Genomic DNA, 27,663 nt, shown 5'->3' on the forward strand with positions numbered 1-27,663 from the left:
CAAAAAAGCAGACTACCTGGCCAAAAATCTAGAATTTTCTGCCACACATTTGCATACAACCCTGATAGTTTGAGAAAATAAATCCCCAAAGCAAATAAGAATTTTCCTTCTTTAACTCATCCCAAGTGGAATTGCCACCAACAATGACAGTCCCCATCACTTTTTACAAGGCTCTTCGCCATCCATCTTCCCCTCCTGCCAAATGCTCCATACCTATACATATATGAACAACCGTCTATCCTGAACTATGGCTGTCCCCCCATACCCATGTAATTTTAGGCTTCTATTGTTGACACTTTAACCAGGATTGTGAAATGTTCCCAGTCACTGTCAGTAGCATGCCTTGGCATGCAAGTCCAGATAAAGTTCTACTGTCAGTCTGCTTGGAAAACCATAAATTATTCTTTCACTGATGTTCTCTAATATATTAAACTGGTCTCTTTCAAAGCCTCCAATCCGTTTTCTGTTAACACTTAATGTTCTGCTGCCCGATGTTTCACACAATATAAATTCTCCATATTTTAAAAAAATGTACACATCCAATCATCATATTGGGCTAGTTGTGCTACAGTTGGCCAAACAGAATGATGTGACCAGTTGTTATATTGTGCTTCTTTTGTGAACTAATAATTTGATAACACTCCCAGACCTGGAATTTTATCACTTTTTTTTTTAGGTTTTTCAGCAATGCACCACCATCCAATGAGAGCCAAATATAGTGCTGTTAAATTCCGGCAGGAATAATGTTTCTTTCAAGACGTAAACTAATGAGATCATTTTCAGGATAAAAATAAAGTGTCCATCAGAACTAGACGGCTTCACATTTTACAATCGAGGACTCATGCATGGTAGAAAGTGGATTCTTTTGTCACTCAAGCGACTCATTTGTCTTCAAAGTAAGTGGACTCTGCTACATTTATTCTACTTACAGGCATATGTTCAAACAGTGGCTTTAGTCCATTTAAGCCTGTAAAAGATGGTATCCAAAGATCATAAAAGGTAATGAAAAGCCGTAGAGAAAAGCACCCACTCCACTCACGTTTTAGACCAGTGAAAAGGAAAGATAAACAAGAGTTTCCCAGTTTTATTGAAGTGAACAAACTTTACAGAAGGTCCACAAACTCATAATGCTATTTCAAATATAAAATAATTTAAGAAATTATAGTGGTAAACGTTAGTGGCACCATGTGTCTATTGTAATCGAATAAAACAAGAATGTGATGCTTCTAAACTAATAAAACTAAAATAAATAAAACGCTTCAGTGAGGGTGGAGTTTAAGTCCAAGGGTTAATGTGCTTCAATCCCAATGTTTTGAATGCCCTGGTTAACATCTGGATGCTGGACAACGCATGTGTGATTGTGACATTAGCAGGAACAGGCTGGTGGCAGTTTAATTAAACAATCATTTTGAGATCCAGCTAGCACATTACTCCAGCTACGCTTACATCCAGGTATGCATACAAAAGAATATGACAGAGGTAACTTAACGAACTGTTGATTTCCACAAGGTTTTCTTGCTTCAACTTCAATAGTAAATAGTTTAACGTAATCCAACTTAATCCGTAATGCCTGCCTTTGACACTGGTCACTACCTTCCCCACCTGTGGCACAACCAATGTGAAAAGGCAATGTGATTTCCATGAGTTAATTAGCGGCAGTGATCAGTGATAGGAAAGGTTTTCCAAGTATGTGGACATATAAAACATTTAAATATGTATGTTACACAAAAAAACAGACAAACTGTTTACCCAATGACATAGGTCTAAATCACACTTGCATTTTCCAGTAAACAAACAGAAGGTGGAAAGGAAAAAACCAAGAAAAGCTAGGCAGCTCTTACAAGAGGAGTTCGCCACAATCGCTTGAAAATAATGTACAATATACTAAACACGTGTTTAAACATACTTTCATGGTAATTTGGGGGAGAAAAAAAAAAAGAAATAATTACCTGTATACATAATGTGTGACTGGTCAAGGGTATTGCATCATGATAAGTTCAGATGGAGCTTACAGTCTGCTCTTCAACCCCATGCATAAATATGCATTACTTTGGGTACGTCGATTTGGTCAGGGGAAAACAATGAAGTCTTCCTAACAAATTCAGGCACTGGCCTCTTCATGAAATCCAAGTGCTATATGTGTTAAACACTAAGAGATCTATTGTAGCCAACATGAAACTGATGTTGCTTGTAGACAGGCAGACTCCCCAAGTAAGCAAGAAACAAGATTCAGAAATTAAACTCGGCAGTGTAGAAAAACATTTTGGTAATTTCTGTACCAACATACTAAGGGAGTTTCTTCAGCCACAAAATATGCACTGGGAATCTTAACATTAAAAGATAATCACAAGGATGGTCTTTTTGCATTTATTTCAAATCAGGTGCCCAAAAATGAGTGGGGGGGGGGGGGGGGGACGACGACTTTGTTAGAGATCAAGAAAGATACTGATGTGCATATCCTTTGGAATACAAGATTCTGAATTTCATACAAAGAATATTTGCAAGTAAACCATGTGCGACGGGAATGGCAGAAGAGTTCTTCTTAACATCCAAGTGCAGATGATAGCTTTCTTTGTAATGTGTGCCAAACAGTTTACCTGAGGGATATTCCCTTTAAAGCATGATGATTGAAGGGACATTAAAGGACAACTGTAGTATCAAAACAAACATGAATGTTAAACAGCTAAACTTCGGTGATTGCTGGAATATTTAAATGTTAAAATTTAGCAGCGAAAAAATAAATGCAGGTGGTGTGGTTTTAAAATAGACTGTAGTTCCATTCTTGTAGCTTGGTTAACCTATGAAAATGCATCCCATCATCTGTTCAATAATTTAATTAAAAGTTAAAATCAGTTGCCAAGTAAAATCAAAAGAATAATTCATGTACAAGACAAAAGTAGCTAAAAAAATTGCAATGGAGGAGAACAAATAAAATGTTTAACTCAATTGTGACATTTACATAATGAAGGTGTTCAAATTTGTACACATTTTACAAATAATGTACCCTAGATCTATAAAATTCACAGTTATAATACACAAAGAAACCTGAAGGGAGTATGTGGATTCATCACCCCACCTCACTCCATATCACCAGAGTAAAATATCCCCTACATTAAAACAGTTTTGTGAAGACTGCAACAACTCCAAATTTATGTCATAAAGATAATAGTTATTTATTGCCACTGTCTAGCAAACACAAATAGTTTTCCTGTGCTGCTGTATCAATGGGTTCTCCAATTTCTTCTGCCCCCTTAAGCTGCGCCTCATTATAAGCTTGTCTGAGGTTCGTCGTTTTGGTGTGACCGATATGCTTCTGGATGGTACAGTGCTGGTTCTGCTGGGGCTACGTTTAGGCTTCTTAACGAGAGGTGCAGAGTTGGACTCTTCTAACGTCCTTTTATAGCTGCGTGTAGGTGTCCGCTCCACTTCTGGGGTTTTCATTTGGGCGCTGGTAGACTTCAGGCTTTTTGCGTCAATAGTAGCATTTGTGAAACCAGAAGGCGAGATGCCAACTGACAGTCCACAGCTAACAGGGCTATACATTTGTGAAGTTTTGCTGTTATCAAACAGGTCTGTCTCAATGGAGAAGGTGGTGCCACTTTTGCTCATTTCCCCGAAGCAACGTACGTTTCTTTCGGTGTAGGCACTTCTACGGATAAGGGATGGAACAGGTTCAGAGCAAGAAAATCTTTGCCAGGGATCCTCATCAAGTATCTAAAAAAAAAGAGAAAAAGATTATACATATAAAGCTTTATCATTCACAACAGCGTTTAAAACCGGCCTACTGTACACAAATATGTACAACTAAAGAGTGAGAAAAAAATACAATTATATTAAAATCCTAGAAGTTCTGAATCCTCTTAAGGCGGATATGTTCGCAATTGTGGCGTCGAAGATTGCACCAAACTGCAGCCTCTGGAAAGTTATTAGCAAAGACTTCAATCAAACCGAAAATGTGGCAGCTGGCTGAGTGAATTACTTGGTTACAGCTGGTAACCCAGGCATGACAAGGCAATAGAGCAGGAAAAGGCAAGATGAGTCGCTTCCATCTCTAGTATAACCACTGAACACAGCGGGCTGAGGAAAGGCCTAACAAAAGTTGGTTAAAGTATTGCCCTCAAACGTTGAATCAAAGGAATAATCTCCGACGCAGCCCTTATCACAATATGAAAATGTGTCCCGAATGATATGATCAAGCACTAACATTTCGAATGTTTGCTTCCTCAGGAACTTTGTTCAGGAAGCACAGGTCCAGGACTGGAAAAAAATTCCCCTCCACACCCTTTACCCTTCCTGGGAACGAAATACCTAGATTATCTGCTAGAAACTGAATCGGAGGCTACATACTGACAGTATCTTTCTTCAAAATAATGATCGAACTAACGTGTGTGAAGTTCATGGTACAGAGGACGAGTGGATCTTCCTGCTTAGTGGCATGGAGTTCACAAATTTTATGATCCACAGGACCCTCCCCTTTCATAGAAATACCATTCAAAAAGTCATCGTGAATTCAGGGATGATACTGAATAATTTTTCTTATGGTTGTAATAGGCAGAGTGCTACTGTTGCAGCTGTCTCCCTTTAATTGACCTTCTGCAATACTGTCTGTATTGCTGCTGTCGTGGGTGTTAGTCGATGAAAATCCAGATAACTACATCCCATAAACTTATATCAATGCCAATATAGCGGCTTTATTAGTACCCAGACAGTCTATCTTTCCAAATTTCGTATCAGGAAATGGTTATGTTTAGCCTTTAAATCGGAATAGCGCAGGTATAGAGAAATGGAGGATCTGATGGTGCCAACCTGAACTTCATTGTAACTAGTCTAATGTAGTGTGGTGTGGTAGCAAAAATGTGGTTTCTGCCATATTATTAGAAGAGGATCCATGAGGGCCAAATTAAAAGATAGCATGCGTACTAGAATTTACTCAAAAGGCAGACAATTTTTGGTTTTCTCTGCATAAGGAAGCTGTAGGTCTAGATTTGGCAAGCTTTCCTTATAACTCCAGTGTTCATTTACAGGAGTTAAAATTAAGAAGCAATTCAATTAAAAAAAACTTTATTTCGGACAAAATGTCCTAAAAAGTACATATGAATAAATAAAACAATACAGTTGTACATACAATTTCAAATTGAGAAAATCATCGAGTCATAGTATTAGGACAGGAGTAATACAGTTTTTGTTGGAGAGTTCATGGAACAATAAATATATAAATTAAACTTAAAAGAACATTCTTCAATAAAAATAGGAGAAAAGAATCCTATATTTAAAACTAATGCATAAATAATCAGTTAAAAAATACAATTCTAGCATAAGTTTACACAATCAGTTTACATTTTGGGATCTCAGAAGGGCCCTTCTAGTGCACCAAGCCGAAAATAAGAAGCCAGCAACCGAATAAACTATTGGGATACCAGTATCGGATTTCAATATCCTGAATGGTTCTAGGCAAGACCTGGTGCCAAGATTCCTGCAGATCTGCGCCAACCAGCGACTTCTTGCCTTCTGGTATCCAACACAGCAGAAAAAAACATGCAGTTCTGTTTCCACAGGATAATCACACATGGGGCAATGGCTCGGATTTTGTTTACTCCATTTAGATGTAAAACAACGTAGTGGGAGTACCCCATGTCTGAATTGTAAAAAGAGCTTCCTGGCTGCAGGTGGAGTAATAAGATCAATTGCCGGTTCAAAGCAGGAAAGTGATTTAATTTCTAAAAAGGCACTAGTACATTTCCCAACCCCGGGGGAGTTATAGAGTTGTGCTAATCTGTACTCGCTATAGCAAGCCTTCATTTGGCCCTTTGATATTAATAAACAAGCAGACTCGGGGTAATGCCAACAATCTCCCAGGCCCAGGCTAGATAGGAGGAGTCTTATATGGTCAAACCATGGAATTTTCAGAGAACCACAAGACCTTAATACCTCCGTAAGCTCCTCCCTGTAAGATGTAAGCTCGGGAGTTGTCCACAAACGACGCCAATACATGATAGGTTTAAGTCCTACAACTTCATCTATTGGGGTTATGCCTGTATCCAGGCGTAGCGGGACCAAAGGTGCGCTACGGGGTAATCTGAATAATTGTCTTAAAAATTGGTTCTCCACCTGCAATAATTTTAACGTGTTTAGGTGACCCCATAATTCTGCACCATACAATGCTCCACCCCTTGCCTGAGCCCTATAAATTTCCAGAGCTGGGCTAACATTTCTTTTACTGGAATTATTAAAAACCTTCATGATCCCTCCTGAGGATTGTGCTAATTTTAAGGTAGATTTTGCGGTATGGACCCCCCAATCCATAGACTCAGTAATTGTTAGTCCTAGATACACAAAGGAAGACACCCTTTCGAGAGGTTTACCATGTAGGCATGGATTGGGACGTGTACTTTTTGGGCAGTTGAATGCCATGAATTTGGTTTTTTGAAGATTAATTTCGAGACCACGATCCCTACAGAATTCTTCAAATATATCCAAAACCTTTTGTATCCCCCATGGCTGATTTAGCAACCAAAAGGGTGTCGTCGGCAAACATCATGGCCGAAATTCTGCGAGTAGCTAGTTTAGGGGCATCTAAATCTTTAGCTGCTAAAAGAATATCAATTAGGCCATTAATGTAGAGGCTAAACAGGGTGGGTGCGAGAACGCAACCCTGTCTAACTCCACGATTTATTGGAATAGGGGCAGTGAGATTGCCATCCTTCCCATACCTAATTTGAGCATAATTGCATTCGTGTAAACGTTTAAAAAGATGTATTAAATAAACAGGAACCCCCATCCTGGCTAAAACAGACCATAATTTCTCTCTCGGGACCAAGTCAAATGCTGATCTAAGATCAACAAATATTAAAAAGAGACTACCTCCCTGTAAACAGACAGTCTTCCAATATAATAATTGGAGTCTTAGGACTTGGTCCAGGGTTGATAATTTTTCTCTGAAACCAGCCTGGAAGATAGACAAAATATTCCTCTCCTCCATCCATGACTGTAGTCTAAGGAGGAGGACTCTCGCAAAATTTTTTGGGGAATATCAATCAAACTTATAGGTCTGTAATTGGTCGGGAGAAGTGGGGAACCCTTTTTAAAAATAGGAATAATTTCCGCACCTAACCAACTTTTAGGAATCTTCATGCCTTGGATAATTGAATTAAAAAGCATCCACAGGTAGGGAGCCCAGATATCAGGTTCACTTTTGAATAGATCACCGGGCATCTTATCCAACCCTGGGGCTTTTCCTGGTGCTATGCTAGCTAAAGCAATATTGATTTCCTTTATAGAGATGATTAGGGACGAATCATCTTCAAATAAAGGATCCAAATCTTTGCTATTCATTGCACCTGAAATTGGTGGATCAAGCCCGTGGGCTTGGGCTACTTCAGGTTCCTTAGCGTACAGGGATTCAAAGTGGGTCCGCCAATCATCCAGATTGGGTTCGACCGCACTGCGAAGAATAGTTGAACCTGAATTGACTATACCCCAAAAAGTCCTCATGTCTCTATCACCCAGTGCAATTTTCATAGTAGCCCAATTTTCAACTTCCCAATTTTGTTTGGATTTATTTAAAACAAATTTATAATGTGCTCTTGCCATCCTTATTGTAAGGCGATCACGATTTTTAATGGCTGTTACCAATTCCTTTTTTGCTTTACGACACAAACTGTCATACCAAGGATGGATGGGCTGTTTATCTTTTTTGCATTTTTTTGTTGGGAAAAAGAAATCATAAGTAATTTTACCCAGTTCTTCAAAATTTAATTGGACCAAGTGGATATTTGGGCTCTCGTTGCTCGTGTTAAATAAATTGGATGCATCTATAAGAACCGGAAGCAAGGCATCATATAAAGTGGCCATTTTTGTTTCAGAATCAATAAAATTAGACCATTTCACTCTCTTTCTGCAATAGGAGACCACAAGCCTAGGATCAAGAGGGTTGCTTGTGTCCGGCAGAGTCCCTGTATTTAGTGCTTTAAGTTCCAGCATAAGGGCGGAATGGTCACTATCAATACGGGGAATTATCTTAAAGTCCACCATCATATCCCAAAAATATGAATTAATCAAAATATAATCTAAAATGGACCCCCTATTCTTACTATAGAATGTGTGGTTGTTTGATGTAACAGATGATGCTCTCCCGTTACAAGCGCGAAGACTGTGCCTCATGGTGAGACAACTCATCTGGATCGCCAAGGGGGACCAAATTTTGACTTTGGGGCAACCTGACTCCGGGATTTTTAAAAACTGGTCCTCATCGTACAGACTGCCCAGTGGTAAACCTTCCAATGGTTCATATTGACAATTAAAATCTCCACCTAATATAATCAACTGGTTAGTGTCAATGGTACCAAGGAAGATGGTTAAGTCTTCCAAGGTAATGGATTCAATACCTTTTGGAGACGGCCGTGAATATACATTTATTAGGAAAACTGGGGGCCTAGATGGGAACTGTAACCTGACGCATAGTATATCTTTGGAGCCTGTATCAATTTGGGATACAGAGCACCCCAGATGCACGCATACCCAAATAATAAGACCCCCAGAGGGTCTACCTTTTCCACTCGAGGATGCCAAGATGTGAAAACTAACAAATCCCGATTTAAGAACCTCTTTTTTTGCCCATGTTTCTTGGAACATACATATGTCATAACCATCAATAAACGTACCCCACTCAGGATCATCAAGTTTACTGTTCATACCTGCTACGTTCCAAGATAAAACCCTAGTAATTTCATTTATAGGGAGGTTCTCATAGAGTGGAGTGACTAGATTATAATGTGGGGGCACATTTGGTAGGTCAATGCTTGCGATAGAATTACAAGCGGGGTGACTCAAATGGACTGTGGATTCTGTGGGAACGCAACACAGACTAGAAAGACTTATATTGCCGATACCAATCTGGTTGGTTCCGACTGGTTCCTCCATAGTCATAGGCATCATCCCATTAATCTTATCCTGGAGCTCGACATCAGAGGTAATAGTATCAGTTCCCACTTCAATAGTATTGTCTAAGACCCCAAGTCAGTCTACACCTTCAAGTGAACTATACCCTTCAAGTGAAGCAGATTTGTCATCCCACAACTAATCATGTGCTAAATAAACTCAAGATTGCAGGTTAGACGCAAGATCTACAACTTTGGGCATTTCTGTGCTGTGAACACCACTTTGGTTCAATGGTACTTGCCAGAGTCAAGCCCAGTCACTCATTGTGTCAGTTTTCCGAATGGGGGACAGCAATTAGGGTTAAAGGAATCAGTGGGACTAATCTCTGTACAGGTGAAGCTACCAATCGGCCTACACTTGATGCTAGTCCATTTTTAAAGGGAACATCGCAAAGGACAGTTCTGCAATTTAACTGCAGACAGTCAAGGAGCTGAGGATGTGGCAGAAATATATGCAAAGTTGCTCAAAAAGCGGAGATGTGGTCATATATGAGAAACAACGTGCTTTAAATATGCTGGTGTGGAACACCTTCATCTGAATAGAAAGTCTAGGTACTGTGAAAAATTGTTAGTCAGTTGTTTCAGCAATGCATGAAGTAAGTCTAGTATCTATGCTGCTTATGACCTGACCAATGTTGGGACGACTCCTCTCAAAGAGGTGATCAACTCCAAAAAGTGTTAAGTGGCCTACGGAAGAGGAGTGTTGCTTGGATTCTGCTACCTGATGGAGAGAGAACCATCTGGCTTTCTGCATTAAAAATGTGCAGGATGCATCACTCTCCATTTTTGTCTCAGACATGGTCCACTTACCAACCACACTTGGCTTAAACCGGAAGACTTCACAGCAACAATATATTGAGGGCAAAACAAAATTCATTTCAAAAAGGTGTGCAAAAACATTTAAAGAACACATTCAAATTGTTTCACATAAGAAAAAAATAAATTAATAATGCCAGCAGAGGCAATGTCTTTATGGAGTGACACCACTTTTGTGAGCTATTACGCTAATGTTGCTGCTTTGATGAACTGCAGCTAATGTTCAGATGCAGCTCAATGCCAAGAATAACAAATGTGGGCAAAAAAAGAAAAATCCATTATAAAATAAATCATGTCAGCGTTCGTAACCTAGGCCTAACCATCACTGCCCCACAGATCGACAACACTTAGTTTCACCCAGCGCCATCCTGTGGTCTCTCAATACCTATCGTCTGTCCAGAAAATATCCAATGTGATTTACAGAGCTCAAGCTAAACCATTTTATGAATTCCCTGTCTCAATAAAGTTTGAAAGCCTGGTAAACACAACTGTTGATCACTTTCGGAGGTCCATGTTCTTCAGTTGATTATCAGTCCATTTTACAGCTTTGCAGTGGGACAGAACCCATCATCCCGAATATCTGCAAAGAGATCCCAAATGCCTCCATCAGAGCTATACACATGCCCTTATTGTACGGGTCCTCTCAGAGGCTTTTGATACCACAGAATTCTGCTTGACTTGTTAGCAAAGGCCATAAAAACCAGAGATAGTCCGACCCTGCTTCACCATGTTCCTAACAAAATACACTCAAGTCAAAATGCATGTATTCTCACACAACGCAACCAACACTGTACTGTACCAAACAAATCAACTATATGCCACTACTGGCCTACATCATAGAAGCCTGTACGATGACTATTAAATACTTCCCGATTACAAAAACCTTCAACCCAATCAATGAGTGCTCGTAGAGGGAAACGTCCTACAGACCGAAGCTGGAATCCCGCTGTGCCGTTACAGTGCCGGCAAAAGACGAACGTGTCTTGAGTACGCATTCGTTCCTTGGGGGGCGCACTGGTGAAATGGTGTTGGATTTAAAGTCCAACACCTTTAATCAATCAACCATCCATTTGTAGAGCACGCTACTCACCCGAGAGGGTCTCAAGGCGCCGAGGGGAGGGGAGCAGCTACTGATCAAACAGCCAGGTCTTGAGAAGTCTCCGGAAGGTCAGCAGGTCCTAGTCTTACGCAGGTGGATGGGGAGGGTGTTCCGAAGTTCTGGCGGCGAGGTGGGAGAAGGATGTGCCGCCGGTGGTTGTTCGGTGGATGCGTGGGACGGTGGCAAGGACGAGGTAAGCGGAGCGGAGCTGGCGGTTGGGGGTGTAGAAGGTGAGTCTTTTGTTGAGATATGCTGGTCCGGTGTCATGGAGTGCCTTGTGAGCGTGGGTGAGGAGCTTGAAGGTGATCCTCTTGTTGATGGGAAGCCAATGCAGGTCCTTCAGGTGGGCAGTGATGTGGCTGTGGATGTCGAGGATGAGGCATGCAGAGGCGTTCTGTATGCGTTGGAGTCTCTTCTGAAGTTTGGCCGTGGGTCCCGCGTAGAGGGCGTTGCCATAGCCCAGCCTGCTGGTGATGAGGACCTGGGTGACCATCCTTCTGGTTTCGGTGGGGATCCATCTGTAGATCTTACGAAGCATACAGAGGGTGTTGAGGCAGGAGGAGGAGACTGCGTTGACTTGTTGGGTCAATGACAGCGAGGAGTCCAGGATGAACCCCAGGTTGCGTGAGTGGTTGGTATGTGTCGGTGCGTCTCCCAGTGAGGCTGGCCACCAGGAGTCGTCCCAGGCAGAGGGGGTGGAGCCAAGGATGAGGACCTCCGTCTTTTCCGAGGTCAGTTTCAGTCGGCTTATCTTCATCCATTCGGCGACAGCCTTCATTCCCGTGTGGAAGTTGGTTTTGGTGGTGCCGGTGTCTTTGGTGAGGGAGAGGATCAGCTGGGTGTCGTCGGCATATGAGACTATGTTGAGGTCGTGTGATCGGACGATGTTGGTGAGTGGTGTCATGTAGACGTTGAAGAGGGTCGGGCTGAGGGATGATTCTTGGGGTACGCCGCAGGTGATCTTGGTGGCTATGGATCGGAATGGAGGGAGGCGGACTCTCTGGGTTCTGCCAGTGAGGAAGGAGGTGATCCAAGCCAGGGCTTTGTCACGGACCATTGCGTTGTAGAGGCGTGTGGTGGCAGACGGTGTTGAAGGCGGCCGAGAGGTCCAGGATGAGGGCTGCGGTGTCGCCGTTGTCCAGTAGGGCCCCGATGTCGTCGGTGGCAGCGATGAGGGCGTTTTTGGTGTTGTGGTTGGCACGGAATCCGGATTGGGAGGAGTCCATGGCGTTGTTTTCTTCGAGGAATTGGGTCAGTTGTCTTTTGACTATCTTTTCGATGACTTTTGCCAGGAACGGTAGCAGGGAGATGGGCCGGAAGTTCTTGATGTCCTTTGGGTCGGCCTTGGGTTTCTTGAGCAGGGTGTTGATCTCTGCGTGTTTCCAGCTCTCCGGGAAGGTTGCGGTCTCGAATGAGTTGTTGAATATCTTGCGGAGTTGAGGTGCGATGATGGAGCTCGCTTTGTTGAAGATGTGGTGGGGGCAGGGGTCTGAAGGTGAGCCTGAGTGGACGGTGTGCATGGTCTTGATGTGTCTTCGGCATTGACGTGGTTCCAGGGGATCAGGCGGCCAGTGTGACTGGGGGACGGTGAGTCTGGGGTGACGGTGGTTGTCGGAGAGGTATGGGTGTTGAAGCTGTCGAGGATGTCTGCGATCTTTCGGTGGAAGAAGGTAGCCAGAGAGTCGCAGAGGTCATGTGAACGCGGGATGTCGTTGGAGCTGGAGTTGGGGTTGGCGAGTTCCTTCACGATTTTGAAGAATTCTTTGCTGTTGTGTGCGTTATCGATGCGTTCCTTGAAGGAGGTCCTTTTGGCCGACCGGATGAGTTGGTGGTATCTTCGGTTGGCGTGTTTGAGGGTGGCATGGTTGTCCGGGGTTTGCTCGTGGCGCCATTTCTTCTCTAGTCTCCGGCGGGTCTACTTGGACGTCTGAAGGTCGGCGGTGAACCAGATGGCTCTTCTGTCAGTGTGCCTGTTGATGGGTTTCTTGATCGGGGCGAGCATGTTGCGCAGTCGTCAATCCATTGCCTGAGGTTGCGGGCGGCTGTGTCGGTGTCTACTGCTGCGCATACTGGAGTTGGAATAGTAAATTAAGCGAAACCAAAATCCAGCACGCCCCCCTTCCCCCGCTAAGTCGTCATAACTACTTGCGTACTGAATGAATGCGTACTGAAGACGCATTTGTTCTAATGACAGCGCTGTGAAGGCACAGCATGATTCCTGCCTCAAGAGCCTAAATGATGAAAACACATAAATCTTGCTCATGTGTTCAGTTGAGTAATCATTTCCTCATTTCAACAGAGCTGACCATGGGAGGGCGTTAAACACGTAGAATACATGTTGGTTTAGATTTGGCATGAAAGGAGAAACTCATCAGGGTGACAAAATGCTTTTTAAGATAAAGAGCTGCTTGGTGGATTGGATCATTCGAGTATATAGCATGCGTATGTCAGCAGATTTATACTGGTGTGACCATTCAAATTGTAGAATGAAAAAATTAAAGGTTAGTAACATTGGGTTTGTTGGCAACAAAATAGCAATTGAGTTGCATTTTGCACAGAGGTATCCCAGGGGTCTTAGCAGTGCCAATTTTGATTGTCGTTGGAAAACTTTCTTACCAGGCATCAACATGCTCAACAGCAAGTCAAAACTTACTGTTTGACTGGGAGGCCGACATGTTGTTGACCTTACATAGCCCTGCCCCCAAGGGAAGGTTCCTTTTCGCATCTGACATACTTCAGCAAGGTTTACAGAAATTTTATTTTTGAGGAAGGAAAGTAAGGTGAATGATTCTTTCAACCATCTGTAGCTTGCTGTGCTGAAGATTCACATTATGTGCATACTCCTGACATCTAATGTTTGGCTTGGAAATGTGCAAGTTGCTTTTCTTTGAAAAAGCCTTCTGAGTCACAGGATGCGGGGTAACTTCACACTCTGTTTATAATGCACAAGTGCACAGACTCAATTTTTTTAACTTTTATTTGCACAACGGTTAAGAGAGTTTATGGAGTGCTGAGGGAGAAAAGCTTGGTGAACCATGCATATTGTGCAGGCAGTGTGAAATGTATTTATTTATAAAGTTTTATATAGCGCAAACAAGATTCTGAAGGATATCAGAGTGCTTTACAAAGGATGGAGGCAGGTAATAAAAGTAATATCAGCATTAGATAAGAATAACAAAACAAAACAATTACATGACAGAGGGTCAGAAGAGAGAAATACCATAACTGTTGCATAGCGTGCACAGTGGGGACCACACGGTAGGGTCAAGAAAGTAGCCTCCAAAGTAGGTCTCATGGTTGTAAAGTCAATGACTTAGAGCAGAAGAACCTATCCCATTTAAGGAAGGAACTTGTTCATCAGGAATCTTTTCGCTTCCAATTTGAAAGCAACCGTGGAGATTCTGCATATTTCCGGTGGAAGAGAGTTCCAGATTTTGGGGGTAGCGCCGGAGAAGGCTCGGTGTCAAGTTCTCTTTTTGCTAAAGATCTGTGGTTCCAGGACAAAAAAAAAAAAAGTGTTAGCACTTCTTGAGGGTCTACCACCTCCGGATAGTTCGAGCTTTTGTGCTAGGTAAGTGGGGGGTTTGAAATGGAGGGCTTTGTGTGACAGACAATCAAACTTTAGCTGAATTTGTGCTTCGTAGGGCAACCACTTAAGAGATTTTAGGACTGGGGACATGTGCGCATTTCTCTAGCTTCCCATCACCAATCTTGCAGCAGCATTCATTGATGTTGCCTAATGGAGCCAAGGTGTATTTGGGGAGGCCATAGAGCGTAGCAATGGGCTATAAAGGAAGCATCACAAGCTTCCAGGGAGGGCATATAAAACTCTACAGCACTATACACTAGAAATAGATGCTTATAGGGCAAGAAATATTTTCAGTTCACAGTATGTAAGGCTGTAGATTCATGTGCTCTGCATAGACTGTAAAGCAGTACCCTCCATAAACGGTGGCTAACAAGTAGATGATGGAGATTTCTGGATCAAAGTCCTTAAAACTAAACACAGCCTGATGGCGGGCTAAGGTATCCACATAATAGTGCTATGTAAAAGTCTATGGTCTTCACGAGGTGGATGCTTGGCAGATGTCAACTAGCAGGGTTTTCCCTTAGAAGGCTGCCTCTATCGGACGGGTGCCGTGCATCCTGGGAAGAACAGGTACGGCTCTTAGCTTTGTGGCACCAGGTTTGGATGTACTTGACTATCCATCTTGCTATACCTTTGAGAAGGGGGTAACCCATGGCTGGTTTTGCAATTGCAAAGAGCTGGTGAGGCTTTCAAAAGGGCTTGGTCCTATCGTAATACTGAAAAAGCACGTTTAACATCAACATGTGTAGAGCTCTCTCTGCTACAGAATCTGTCTGCAGAAAGACAACAGGGAGTTCTATAGTCCGATGGAGGTGAAACAATTACATCACCGTCAGGAGAAATTAGGATTGGTCCTGAGAACAACCGCATCTTTGAGAACCTGAAAGACATTTTTGCAAAGTGAGTGCCTGAAGTTCCTAGTGAGACTTAGGGAAGTTATAGCCATTAGGAAGGCCACCTTACAGGAAAGGAACTGTAGGGGCATGAAAATAAAGGTTCAAATAGTAGCCCCAGTAGCCTTGTGAGAACAACATTAAGGTTCCACATGAGGGCAGGAAGCATTCTGGAAGGTATGACCCACTTAAGACCCTCCATTAAAGCATTCACTATTGGGATCCTAAAGAGATGACTGTTCCCAGTTTTGCAGGTAAACTGCTACAGCAGCTAAACATAGGTGCATTAGTGTGTGCGTAAGGCCTGACTTCTGCAGACCTAAGAGAACATACCATAGCCTTTAAGCATTCCAGCTTTGGTAAAATGCAATAATGGGCCAACCTTTTCCACGTTGCCGTGTACCAGGGCCACAACGTAGGACCTCAGCAGAAGTGTCAGGCATTCCTGGGGATGGTTCAGATCACCAAATTCTAGGGCCTAAGTTGGCATTTTGCGTATTTTGGGGAAGTACACAGGTCTAAATGTGGTGTGCCCCAATGCTGAAAGTACCTGTGTAACATGTTAGAGTGCAGTTCCCACTTGTGGACTTGATGTGTTCTGCTGAGCAGATGTGCAAAGTCATCGTACTTTTAGGGGTGGTACAAAGCACCCATGGTAGCCGTCACCTGCAAAATAGGGTCTGAGAACGGCCTGACCTACAGCAAGTTGATGCTGTTCCACCAATGCAGACTGTGAGGAGCGCTGGTCTTTATCAAGAAAGGATCTTCCCAAAAACCCTCTACATCACCCTTGCTGTGAGAGACACTAGTAGGGATACATTTGGGGCCTGGCGTGAGGTACAACAAAAATTCCCAAGGCCATCACTCCCAAGAAGGTGCATCATGGTCCTGATGACAAATGAGCTTAAAAATAGACCAGCTACAGTACTCTTTGTTGGTTGGGGTAAGCTTTTGATGTAACTGCAGGTAGCACAGAGCCTAGGAAGCATTGGATCGGTTGGAGGTGGGATTTGGTGGCATTTACGGTAAATCCCAATCTAAGTAGCAGAGAAATTGCTGCTTGGGCGTGGACTAGGCATTGCTGAAGGCCGTCGCTCTTAAACAGCCAATCGTCGAGGAAGGATAAGACGAGAGTGTCCCCTTGCAAATGGGCACCCATCACTGCTAGACACAGCGTGAACAACCTGGGAGCTGTACTAAGCCCAGAAGACTGAGTTGGTTGTGATGTCTACTTAGACAAAGCAAAGGTATCTGATGGGCAGGGTGGATGGGTATGTGAAAGCAGGCCTCCTCAAGGTTGTGTACCATCATGGTTTAGTCTTGCAGGAGCAGAAGGATGACATTCTGCAGGATTGTCATATGGAAATTTTTCTGACAATGAATTTCTTTAGATCCCGGAGGTTGAGGAGAGGGCCAATGGAGCTGACCTTTTTAGTAAAAAGAGCAGATGCATGTTCGCTGATGCTGTGGATGCACTCTCCTTAGTGTTTGTTTCTGGAGCAGTGCTTTAACCTCTTCCTTGAGGAGGTTAAGAAGGCAGAGATGGTGGGAAAAGCAGGGACTGTGGAAAAAGCGAACGATGCGTCTATAGGGTGGGATTTGGAAGGGATTGTGAGGCTTAATAGACAGTTAATGTGGTGAACCATCATCTTAACCAACTGGCTTTATGTGATTTTGTCCCAGCAAGAGAGGAAATCTTGTTTTATTCCCCCACAAAATGCCACGTGTGATCAGGGAAAGTCTGCCCGTCTCTCCTATATCAAAATATGCACCCCATTACCCTTGTCAGCCAGCCAGCCTGGTGGAAGGTGTACTGTTGTATCGGATAAGACTGCAGATGGTCTGGTAAGTGACACTGGTGCCTTCTCTCGGCGACTGCCTCTCCCAGTTGGAGTTTACACGGCAAATATAAACCTGGGGGCTGAAGAAATGCTTCCCAACGAAAAGTAGGTTAAGGAGATGCTGTTGGACTACAGGTTCAAATGTGAAGATGCAAAGCCAGGCGTGTTATTTGAGGACACTGGTGTTAATATCCTCGGAAGCTATGTCAGCGGCGTCGGGCACACAAAACTTGCTGGTGTTCAAGATGGTCTTGAACTCTGGTCCCATATCCTCGTCCCTCTTTCTGTACTACTTTCAGAGTTGTTTCACAAGTTCCAGGATCGCCACCAACTGGGACCTCCTTTGCCTAGAAATTGGCTTTCTTTATGCCCTCAGCGTTGATTTTTCTGCTTTCATCAGGCAGAGGGATGTCACCTGTGGATTGGGTGGAGGCTGTCTTTGTGGGCAGTGTCACCCACCAAGGAGCTTTGGAGGCAGGGCTAGAGACTGGGGGCACCTGTCCCTTAATGTAGATAGAGTTGCTAGGTGAGGGCTTCTCAATCCTAGGTGATACTAATCTAGCATTTACTGGCTCCATGAAATTTTCTGGGGCAAATCTAAGCATGCCTTCAAGCCCTGGTAAGAACTGGACTGAGACTGTTTGAATTCGGAAAGAGTCTTCACTAATAATTCCTCTTCCTCCTGGAACACATGCATGTCAACTTTATTGTGTGTAGAATAATAAGGTGGACCACATGATGAGCTTTCGCATCATCCGGTGGGGATACCATAACTTGGTAGAGGTCCAATTCAGAATCACTGAGTGGGTGACTTTATAATCTTCACAGGGGTTATTAGCGGGCCCTGGGTCCGAGGGCTGGTCATTTGGGTCGGTGGGATCATATAGACTGATTGCATCTGAAATGTTGTGTAGTTACTCCTTAGGTGATTCAGGTGGAGAAAGAAGGTGATGAGCATGGTGGTGGATTTGGTGATGGGAAGGGGATGCGGCAGAACATGCAGAAGAGGCCTTATGCCCATATCCATGTTTCTTTGATGCTGGCTATAAAGGGGTCTTATGGGAGGAGGATGCTTCTTTCAAGGCAGCCTTCTCTTGGGAGAAAGTCTCTCTGTTGACATTGGCAACGGTGGTTTTGCCAAGAACTTCCTTGTTACAGGGTGAATAAAGAGACTCCTGTGCCTGGCATCAAGCCCCTCCTACAGGCGCTGTACGATTGGTGCCTTTGATCTTGTTGTTGCTAAAGCTTTTTGCACAGACCGGATTTTTGGTGCTGACTTTGGTGAGGCTTTAGCCAAAGGGTTTGGGTGCGAGCGGTGGTGCTCAACTTCTTTGGACTGGTGAGGCTTGTTGGCCGGTGAGGGTGGATGCCCTTGGGCAGAGCCTGATTAGTCTCCAAAGTGTTCCCTTTGAGTCAACCAGTGCCCAAAGGTGGCAGAGGTTCTGGAGCTGGCATATGTGCTTGGTGCTAAAGTTCCTCAGAAACAGAGCTTTACCGCCGTGTGGTACTTTCTATGCAACCCTGTTCTTGTTCTGGGGTCTAGGAATCAGGTGTGGTACTTACAACACTGGGAAAATCTTAGTGTGAGGGCCAGTAGCCTTCAGCATCAGCTCAACATCCTCCTCTTCCTCATGCTCTGACACGCTCAAGTGTAGTCTCAAAACATATCTTGGAGGTGAAATGATCATTCGACAAACCTTTTATAAGTTGATATTGAGTAAGGGGGTAGGGCGATGCAGACCTTAAGCATGGACAACTTCGTTCTTGTCACCATTAAAAGAGCATTTTGTATCTAAAAGAATCACCTTACCAGCTAACAGCCTCACCAGAAACATTCTGTAGCCTCGCTAACAAACATTCAGCAGCAGCAAACGTAACAAAAACATTCTGAATTGTAGATGACGTGATAAAATGAAGTGTAAGCAGAGCTCAGCTAATGATTACCTCACTCGACATGTAGTGAAAGAATCTCAAGATGGGGTCCGTGGGCAGGTCTAAGGTCCCATTCACTTACTGGCTGAAGGTGAAAAGAAAAGAACGATGTGGGTGAACTACTATTTTAATTTGGTTGTAAAATTGCTTTAGACGGAGGACTCCCAATCAGGTGACTGTCCATATTCCCAAAAATACATACTTAGAAGACAATCACAGCTGGCAAACTAGTTTGAGAACAAGTGGACACAGGTCACCAGCTCAAAATTAATATTCAACCACAAGTAACATGTAGAATTGTGATCTTTAATATGTTCAGCTTTTCAACCTGAATGGCTGTGCCTTATCAGTTACCAAATTGGTCTCTCGGTTTCATTCGTGTACACATTTGGTTTATTAAGTAATCAAATCGAGAATATACTGATAAAAACAGCAACTTCCCACAGACAACTAAAATTAACTATCAACTTTTTCACCTCACTGGAAAACAATTACGTGGCAAACTAACAGAGGTAGTAGCTTAAGTACCAGCTAGTTTTGACACAAAAACCTATAAATCATTTGGGTAATGTAACAAATAGGGATGGAGTTTATAAAGAAGACCAACAGCTCATGAAAGTGAACGCCTAACGTCGTGAATTTGTTTTTAAATGATCTAGTAAATTCACACATAAACGTGGCTCTGTAAAGCAACACATTAGACCAGACTGTAAGCCGGATATTCTACAATACGAAACTCTATTTAATGTGACTAAGGGCTCACATTCGCCAAATTAAAAAAAAAAACTAAACTTCAAAATAAATGCACTGTATTATTACCTTTCGCGAAACACCAACTGTATTTCCAACTGAAGCCATTATAGTTTCTGGAGTACATTATATTGCCTGCATTAATCATTTACAAGCAGTCTGGAAGAAGATTAGGATCTTGGTATTCCAGAATTTCAGAAGCCATGCTCCCAAGCTTAAACATTCCTAAACGGTTAGGGAATGCCATGAAAGTCACCCAGGATATGTGAATTAGGTCCAACCACCGGCTTCAACAGGCCATGCTGTAGCTCGGAATTAGATGTCAAGGAGAAGCATACAGATAACATTTGAACCAGTTTTTCGAGGGGACATTTCCAAGCAATTTTCCATCACGAAACACAGAACTGTTTTTAACTTTCTGGAACTGCGAAAAAATTGAGCTCCTCTACCCATTAATAAAAAAATCTTCTACGACTTGCCAATTTATTTCTCATTTATGAGGACTTTCGGCATTCTTGCTCATCGCATCCACCTAAAGATTAATCCTACTGAGGAGAAAGATTGGAGTCAATATACTCTTCTGCAGAGAGTATATAACATTTCATAGACAAACATCCTGGTAGCCATTCCAATAAATTACTCATCAGTGGTAGGAAGGTGCCTGCTACATTCTATACCCAGAGTGGAATGAAATTAGGAGCTAGCATGTGTGCTGTATTTATTGAAATATATATTTACTACATTTTCAACTTAGAAGAAAGTTTGTACCATGACTCTGTAGGTATAGATCAAACATGGCTATCATATTTACAACAGCCAAGATATTCCTGCAGGACTGTGGGAGCACTGAAAATTATATTAATGAATAAAGACAGATAATGCATTCTATTGTCACATTCAGGCTGACACGGAATGGGGCTGCCCCATGAAGGCATCCATAACTCCAGCACACGCAATGCGCACCAACAGTTCAATTTTAAGATGTCGGAGAGAGAAATTATTTCACATGTTCCAAGAGAGATGAAGTGGATTACCATATATATGAAGACAATACACTGAGGACTCCAAAGCCAGGTAAGCACCTTTATAATCTCTATCATGGGGTATTCCATATTTATAACTGGTACAATCGAGAAGCAGTGCAGTATACAAATGTCAATTAAAAATGACGCTTCAGATCGGAGGTTACGAGGGCTAGCATCCAAGAATGTTTGAAGACTTGAGTTAAGTAATGGGTCACACAAAATGAACACGTCAAGTAAGGTAAAAAGAGTAATTTGCTGTGTCAGAGAATGAAAATATTGCAACCATCTTCCAAATGATCTAGTTATAAGGGATGAGAAAAACAATCTTTTCTATACTGCAAATGGTAGAAATGAGAACTCACAAAAAGAAAACAGACAAATACATATTGGTAAATGTAATATAGGTAAGCACTATTAATTCCCAACATTGAAAAGTATCCATGTTTTAAGTGACACACATCAATTTGTAAATGTATCATATCATTAGGAGTGGCTGTTATGCCTACTTTAAAATTTGAATGAACTTTGAGGCAGGTTTAAAAGTCCTTCCTGAAAAATTGCAGATGCCAGACTGCTAGTCTCCAGATCATGCCAGGTAGAAATATTTTAAAATGCAGCCAAGAAAAAAAGTTTGTGTCTGTATGGCAATCTCCTTTGTGACATGTTGAAAACCAGACAAATTGGCTTGAGGGAGAAAGGGGCTTGATCAGGACAAGAGCATGGAAGAAGTGTATTCTCTGCTAGCTCTCTGGACGGACAGCATCTGAGCTACTGCATAGCCTGAATGGATGCAGAAAACACTGAGAATTAGACCTCATCTAATGGAAAAGCATGTTAAAGGCATTCCAACTATTGTGATCAGATGTTTCAGCAGAGTGGAAGTGGAAGCAAGATGATCACCGTGAAATATTGAGGAACTGTGGGGAGAGAAGACCAGAGTTGCTCTTCAGCTGGGAAATACCCTCTGCTCTCAAGTATGACAGGAGCTAGAGTACAAGGCTAATTGTCGCCTGTAGCACACTAAAGAACATATGAATCACTTTATTCGGTCGATAAGGACCATAAAACCAAATAAAAAACATCTGGTAAAACAGAATAAATTCCATTACATATGTGCAAGCATGTCAGAATATATAATGCAAGCTGCAGATTCAACATATTTAAAAACACTATAAAAACCGGTGGACCCCCACTTCATGAACCTGATGATAAAAATCTCAATTTGCTATTATTGTGGTGCGGAGATTCCTCGACTTTAGAATAGCATGCAGGTGGAAAATAGCTCTGGTCTTCTAATGGCTTATGTTTTCTGTATACATTTTAATCCAGAGATTCTTAAACCATAATCACAGGACTAACAACCTTTCAATTAAAGGATGCTTCAGGGTTATTCCTACTGGAAGCCCAAAGAAGAAGTGGGAAAGTCCCACCTGATCAGTCACATGGACCAGCCAGATCACAGTATTTCACACATGAAGAGCTGGGATTGGCCTACGTACAAACAGCTGCCTGCAAAAGGAAAATGCTACTTACCAATATGCATCAGTTCTTGGCATGTAGAGCTGCAGAATCATATACTTGTACATAGATCACCATCTGGTGTTGGACTCGGATGTTTGCACTTGTTGTATTGGAAGAAGTTCTTTGTAGTCACGAGATAGGTGACTCCGCCTTAGGACAATAGTGCGCATGGGCATCGACTCTATCCTCAGATTGTTTTTCGCCATAAAGGGTGATGATGGAGTTTGCGAGAAACAGAAAGAGATGTCCATGTGTGATGTATCGAAGTAAGATAGCACTGCAACAGATAAAGGTACCCAGGGAGGTGGGTGGGCGTATATTATTCAGCAGCTCTACATGTCAAGAACAGATGCATACTGGTAAGTAGCATTTTCCGTTTGAGGCATATGAGCTGCAGAATATATACTTGTGCATAGACTCTACAGTAGCACTCTCCCTAGCGGTGGCCACCTGCATCTGTTGCAGTGGTTTGAAAAAGTGTCCTTAGTACAGCCTGGCCCACACTAGCCTGTTTTGCCTGCACATCTACACAATAGTGTTTAGTGAAAGTGTACGGTGTAGACCATGTTGCTGCTCTAAGAATGCCATAGAAGCCCTAGTTTGTGTGTGGAAAGCGCTCTAGGGGAATGGCTAATTTATGCTTTGCTCTTTGGTAGAATATCTGGATGCACTTAACGATCCACCTGGCAATACTAGCTTTTGATATAGGATTGCCTTTATGTGGTGGTGAGAAAGCTACAAAATGTTTAGTTATCCTGACAGTTTATGTCCTTTCAATGTAGTAATGGATAGCTCTTTTGACGTCAAGCGTATGAAGAGCCCGTCCTGCAACTGAGTTTGATTGAGGAAAAAAGACTGGCAGCTCAACAGACTGGTTAAGGTGAAAAGCAGAAACAACTTTTGGTAAGAATTTAGGGCTTGTCCTATGACCCCCACATTGTTGTGATGTATTTGCAAAAATGGTTCTTGTATGGTTAAAGCCTGGAGTACACCAACTCTTCCGAGAGATGTGATCGCCGCAAGGAAAGCTACTTTCCATGTGAGAAATTGTAACTCACATTTATGTAAAGGTTCAAATTGGAGACCCATGAGCCTGGTAAGGACAATATTTAGGTTCCACTTTGGAGAGGGTGGAACTCTGGGAGGAATTATCATTTTAAGGCCTTCCATGAATGCTTTGATGGCAGGTACCTTGAACAATGACAAGTGTTGTCGGTTTTGTAGGTAAGCGGCTATGGCAGCAAGATGTAATCGTATAGATGTGTACGCCAGATTACATCTTTGTAGATGCAAGAGATAAAGAATATTTTGATTGAAGCATCCGGCGGATCAATTGTGTTGTTATTACAGTAGATAACAAATCTGTTCCATTTAGCTGCATAGCACGCTCTAGTGGTAGGACGTCTAGTCTCCTTAATGATATTCATACAATCTGGCGGGAGATTGAGGTAACCAAACTTTAAGACTTCAGGAGCCAGATCGCTAGGTTCAGTTGAGCTGGATGCCTTATTTCTTCATGGTTCTGCGTGAAGTGCTTTGGAGAAAGTTGCAACTTTTGAAGTGGAACTACTGAGAGTTCCAGTAGGGCTGTGAACCATGGTTGCCTGGCCCATGTTGGAGCAACCAGGATCATTGTGAGAGACTGTTTGAGCTTGCGCACCAGTAATGGAATGAGCGGGAGAGGAGTACATCCATATTGTATTGCCTTTGGGCAATGGCTGCAGATACCTGGAAGCGAAGCTTGGGCATTTTGCGTTTAAATGAGTGGCAAACAGATCTATGTCTCTGTGGTCCCACATCTGAAAAAATTGGATGAAGTTCCCATTCGTGGATGTGCGGTCTGACGACTGAGCAGATCCGCAATTTGATTGTGTACTCCTGGGAGATGTTCCGCTAAGAGGTGTATTTTTTGAGGAATGGCCCATCTCCATATGCTTTGCGCTCGGCGTGAAAGCTGCAGAGTGTGTCCCCTGCCCCCCCCCCCCCCCTGTTTTTGTGCATAGTACATTGCTGTCATATTGGCCGTACGAACGAGGACAGTTTCTGTTTAGGGATCCACATGCCCTGAATGGTATGGTTTAAGAGATGCGCTCCCCAGCCGGTGAGCGATGCGTCTGCTGTTAGCACTATCTGTGAAACCGGGTCTAGGATTGGCCGCCCTTTGGAAAGGTTGTGTGTGTTCCACCACTGCAGAGAGAGATGTGTGCGGCTGTCCACCAACACCAGATCTGTAAGCTGACCTTGAGCCTGGTCCCACTGATGTGCTAAACATTACTGTAATGGACGCATCTCGAGTCTTGCGTAAGGTACAATGAAAATGCAAGAGGCCATCATCCCTATTAGTTGCATGAACACTTGAGCTGGTAGTCAGTGTTGAGGTTGAAATTATTTTATGAGAGCTTGCATGCTGGCTATCCTGCCTGGATTGGGGTATACAAGGGCTTTTGAAGTATGCTGTAGTCACTCCGAATGGGTGCACTTTGAACTGGTAGTGCTGACCGTCCACTACAAACCGTAGATATTTAATGTGAGCAGGGTGAATGGGAATGTGAAAATAGGCGTCCTTGAGATCTAGAGTGGCAAGGAAAACGCCTTCTTGAAGCAATGGGAGGACCTGTTGGAGAGTGACCTTGTGAAAGTGGTTGGATTTTATGTACAGGTTTAACGGTCTGAGGTCTAATATTGGCCTGAGAGTGTTTTTGGGATAAGGAAGTAAAGCCCCGTACCTTGATGGTGTATGGGAACTGGTTCTATTGCGTGCTTTCGCAAGACAGAGAGAACCTCTTGTTTTAGAAATAATAGATGTTCTGTGGCCATTGGATGTTTGGGAGTTATGTGTGGAGGAATAGAGATGAGTTCCAGGCAGTAACCATACTGGATAATTTGAGTCACCCACCTGTCTGCTGTGGTGATGGAATTCCAGACAGGTAGGAACTGTGATAGTCTTCCCCCGACCGGAGTGGAATGGTGTGGAGGGAAGTCACTGTTTTGTGGTAGGGGAGGTGCGGGTGTTATTCCTGCGGCCTCTTCCTTTGTTATTTCCTCTGTAACCTCCTCTAAAACATCCTCTGTTAGAGGAAGTTTGAGTAGGGCTTTTGTAGGAAGAAGTGTTGTCTGTCCCAATGGTTTTGGAGGGGCCCATATAAAAGGAGCGACTAATAGAACCTCTCGTTGTTGTTGACTGTAAGGCCCCCATGGACTTAGCTGTGTCAGTGTCTTTTTTAATCTTCTCTAAAGATGTGTCTACAGTAGGTCCAAACAAGTGTTCTTGATCAAAAGGCTGATTAAGGATTTGAGACTGCACCTCCTGTTTAAAACCAGATGGGGCGTGGCTAAGGAACCGGAGGAAATGGCTGCCGTTCTGGGGAGCTCCGTGGGAACGTAGTGTGACGGGAGCTCTCCAGGTATTATTAGCTGTCACCCGGTCTTCAAAACCGCAGCATACATCAGCGGAACACCTCCTGCTTGGAATAAGAGCTTTGCAGACAGCTGGGGTGAGAGGAAACATGATTTTCTTCAGTTTTTTGCTGAGCGCGGATCGCGGCTGAGAAGCGACCGCCATTTTGTTGTCATTACCGATCCCTGTGCCTCCTGCCTGACGCTGCAGTTTTAAAACAGCGCATTTTCTTGATAATGATCGAACTTTCTCATTATTTTCTCCTATTATTGAACTCCTTCTATCAGCCTCCTTATACACGTTTTTGGCCGCCATTTTCGATTTGAGCTTATTTTATCATTCTTTTCTCTTCTCATTCTTTTTTTTTTTAAATGCCACGCTACAACCGTAGAAATATTCAGCAAACTAATACGAACAACGTATCATTGGAAGATCTTAATCCATTCAGTGTATTACAAGATAATATGGAAGATGCAACAAATGACGCTTCTGCAACAAAGTGCTCCTCCCCACATACCCACGACCAAGCTCTAAAATCCCTTCTAAATTACCCTCCACTTCTGCGCCAGGAAAACGAGTGAAAACGAATCCTCCTTCCCCCACCAATACTTCCTCTTCCATTTCTATGGAACTGCTACTTGAGGAAATCCGCTCTCATAAAACCCTACATGGCAGAAACAAATTCGCGTCTTCAAAATCTTGAGGATAACTGGTCGAACACTGAACAAAAAGTTGAAGACCTTGAGAAAAAAAGTTGCTTTAGTTCAAGTAGTCACAGACCAAGTTCCTTGCCTCCACAGAGAAATTCAAAATCTTAAACAACAAGTTGAAAATTTGGAAAACCGGAATAGGCGTAACAATCACGCATTTACGGGCTTGCGGAAGGTCTTGAGGGATCTAATCCTATATCCTTTTTTCAATCATTTCTGCCTACACTTCTTGGACTCCCAAGTTCTTCATCTTTGAATATTCAACAAGCCCATCGTTTAGGTTCAATTTCCCGTTCTTCTAGTTCCTCTTCAACAAAGCCTAGGGGTGTTATTTTGTACTTTTTAGAATACACAGATCTACTTAAAGTCATTCAAGCAGCCAAATAGAAAGGGAAGATTATTTGGAATGGCTCTAATCTTTTCTTTGCGCAAGACTACGCCAAAGTTACTGCAGATCGTCGGAAGAAGTTTCTAGAGATGAGGCCTGCTCTTCTTTCTCTGAATGCTCGTTATGGCCTCTTCCACCCCTGCCTCTTCAAAGTGACTCATAACAGAACGACGAATTATGAAGATCTGGCGCTACTTCAACAATTCCTGAATTCTTGCAGAGATGAATCGATGGACATCCCTCGATCATAAATGTTTAGAATATTCAAGCAATTTTATGTCATTGTTTGTGTTTTAACCTCCTCCCTGCTGTATTTTGTTATGTTGTGAGACTCGTTGTTAATATTTTTTCTTTTTGGGTTCTTTTAGGTGCAGTTTTGTGATCCTTTGATTTATGTTATCTTCATGTATGCCTGGAGGCTGTTTTCCCTTTTCCGCGTCCTAATGAAGTCTTCAGTCCTGTGTGCTACCTTCCCCATGTGGTACCACCATCCCATTCTCATTATTTTTTTGTGGTATGTCTTTTTTTCTCTATTATCAAGTGTTGGACTTGTATTGTATTTTTTGTTCTGTGTTGTGCTCTCCCTCATTTCCTCCCTTTCCTGTCTCTCTCTTCCATCCTTTTCTCTTCTCAATTTTATATACCTTACAATAACTTTCTTGTGCTTCTCTCCTCTCTCTCTTCATTCCTGAATTTATTTCTCAATTTTATCTTATCGTATTATTTTCCTTCTCCCGGTAATAATTCTAATTCTTACACTGTTTGC

The 27,663-nt window shown here is 42.8% G+C and overlaps 1 protein-coding gene across 1 annotated transcript in view; it reads right to left on the reverse strand.

Annotated features, from left to right (window-relative positions):
• Positions 1–1,069: 1,069 nt before the first annotated feature.
• The window catches only part of PPM1D (protein phosphatase, Mg2+/Mn2+ dependent 1D), a 279,206-nt gene continuing 252,612 nt past the window's right edge, over positions 1,070–27,663 (reverse strand). Inside the window, exon 6 of the mRNA XM_085649436.1 lies at positions 1,070–3,714. Coding sequence (XP_085505562.1) covers positions 3,187–3,714 — 528 coding nt within the window. The 3' untranslated portion in view covers positions 1,070–3,186. The remainder of the gene's footprint in view (positions 3,715–27,663) is intronic.

This window comes from Triturus cristatus, chromosome 3_2 (genome assembly GCF_964204655.1).
Source record: "Triturus cristatus chromosome 3_2, aTriCri1.1, whole genome shotgun sequence".
NCBI lineage: Eukaryota > Metazoa > Chordata > Amphibia > Caudata > Salamandridae > Triturus > Triturus cristatus.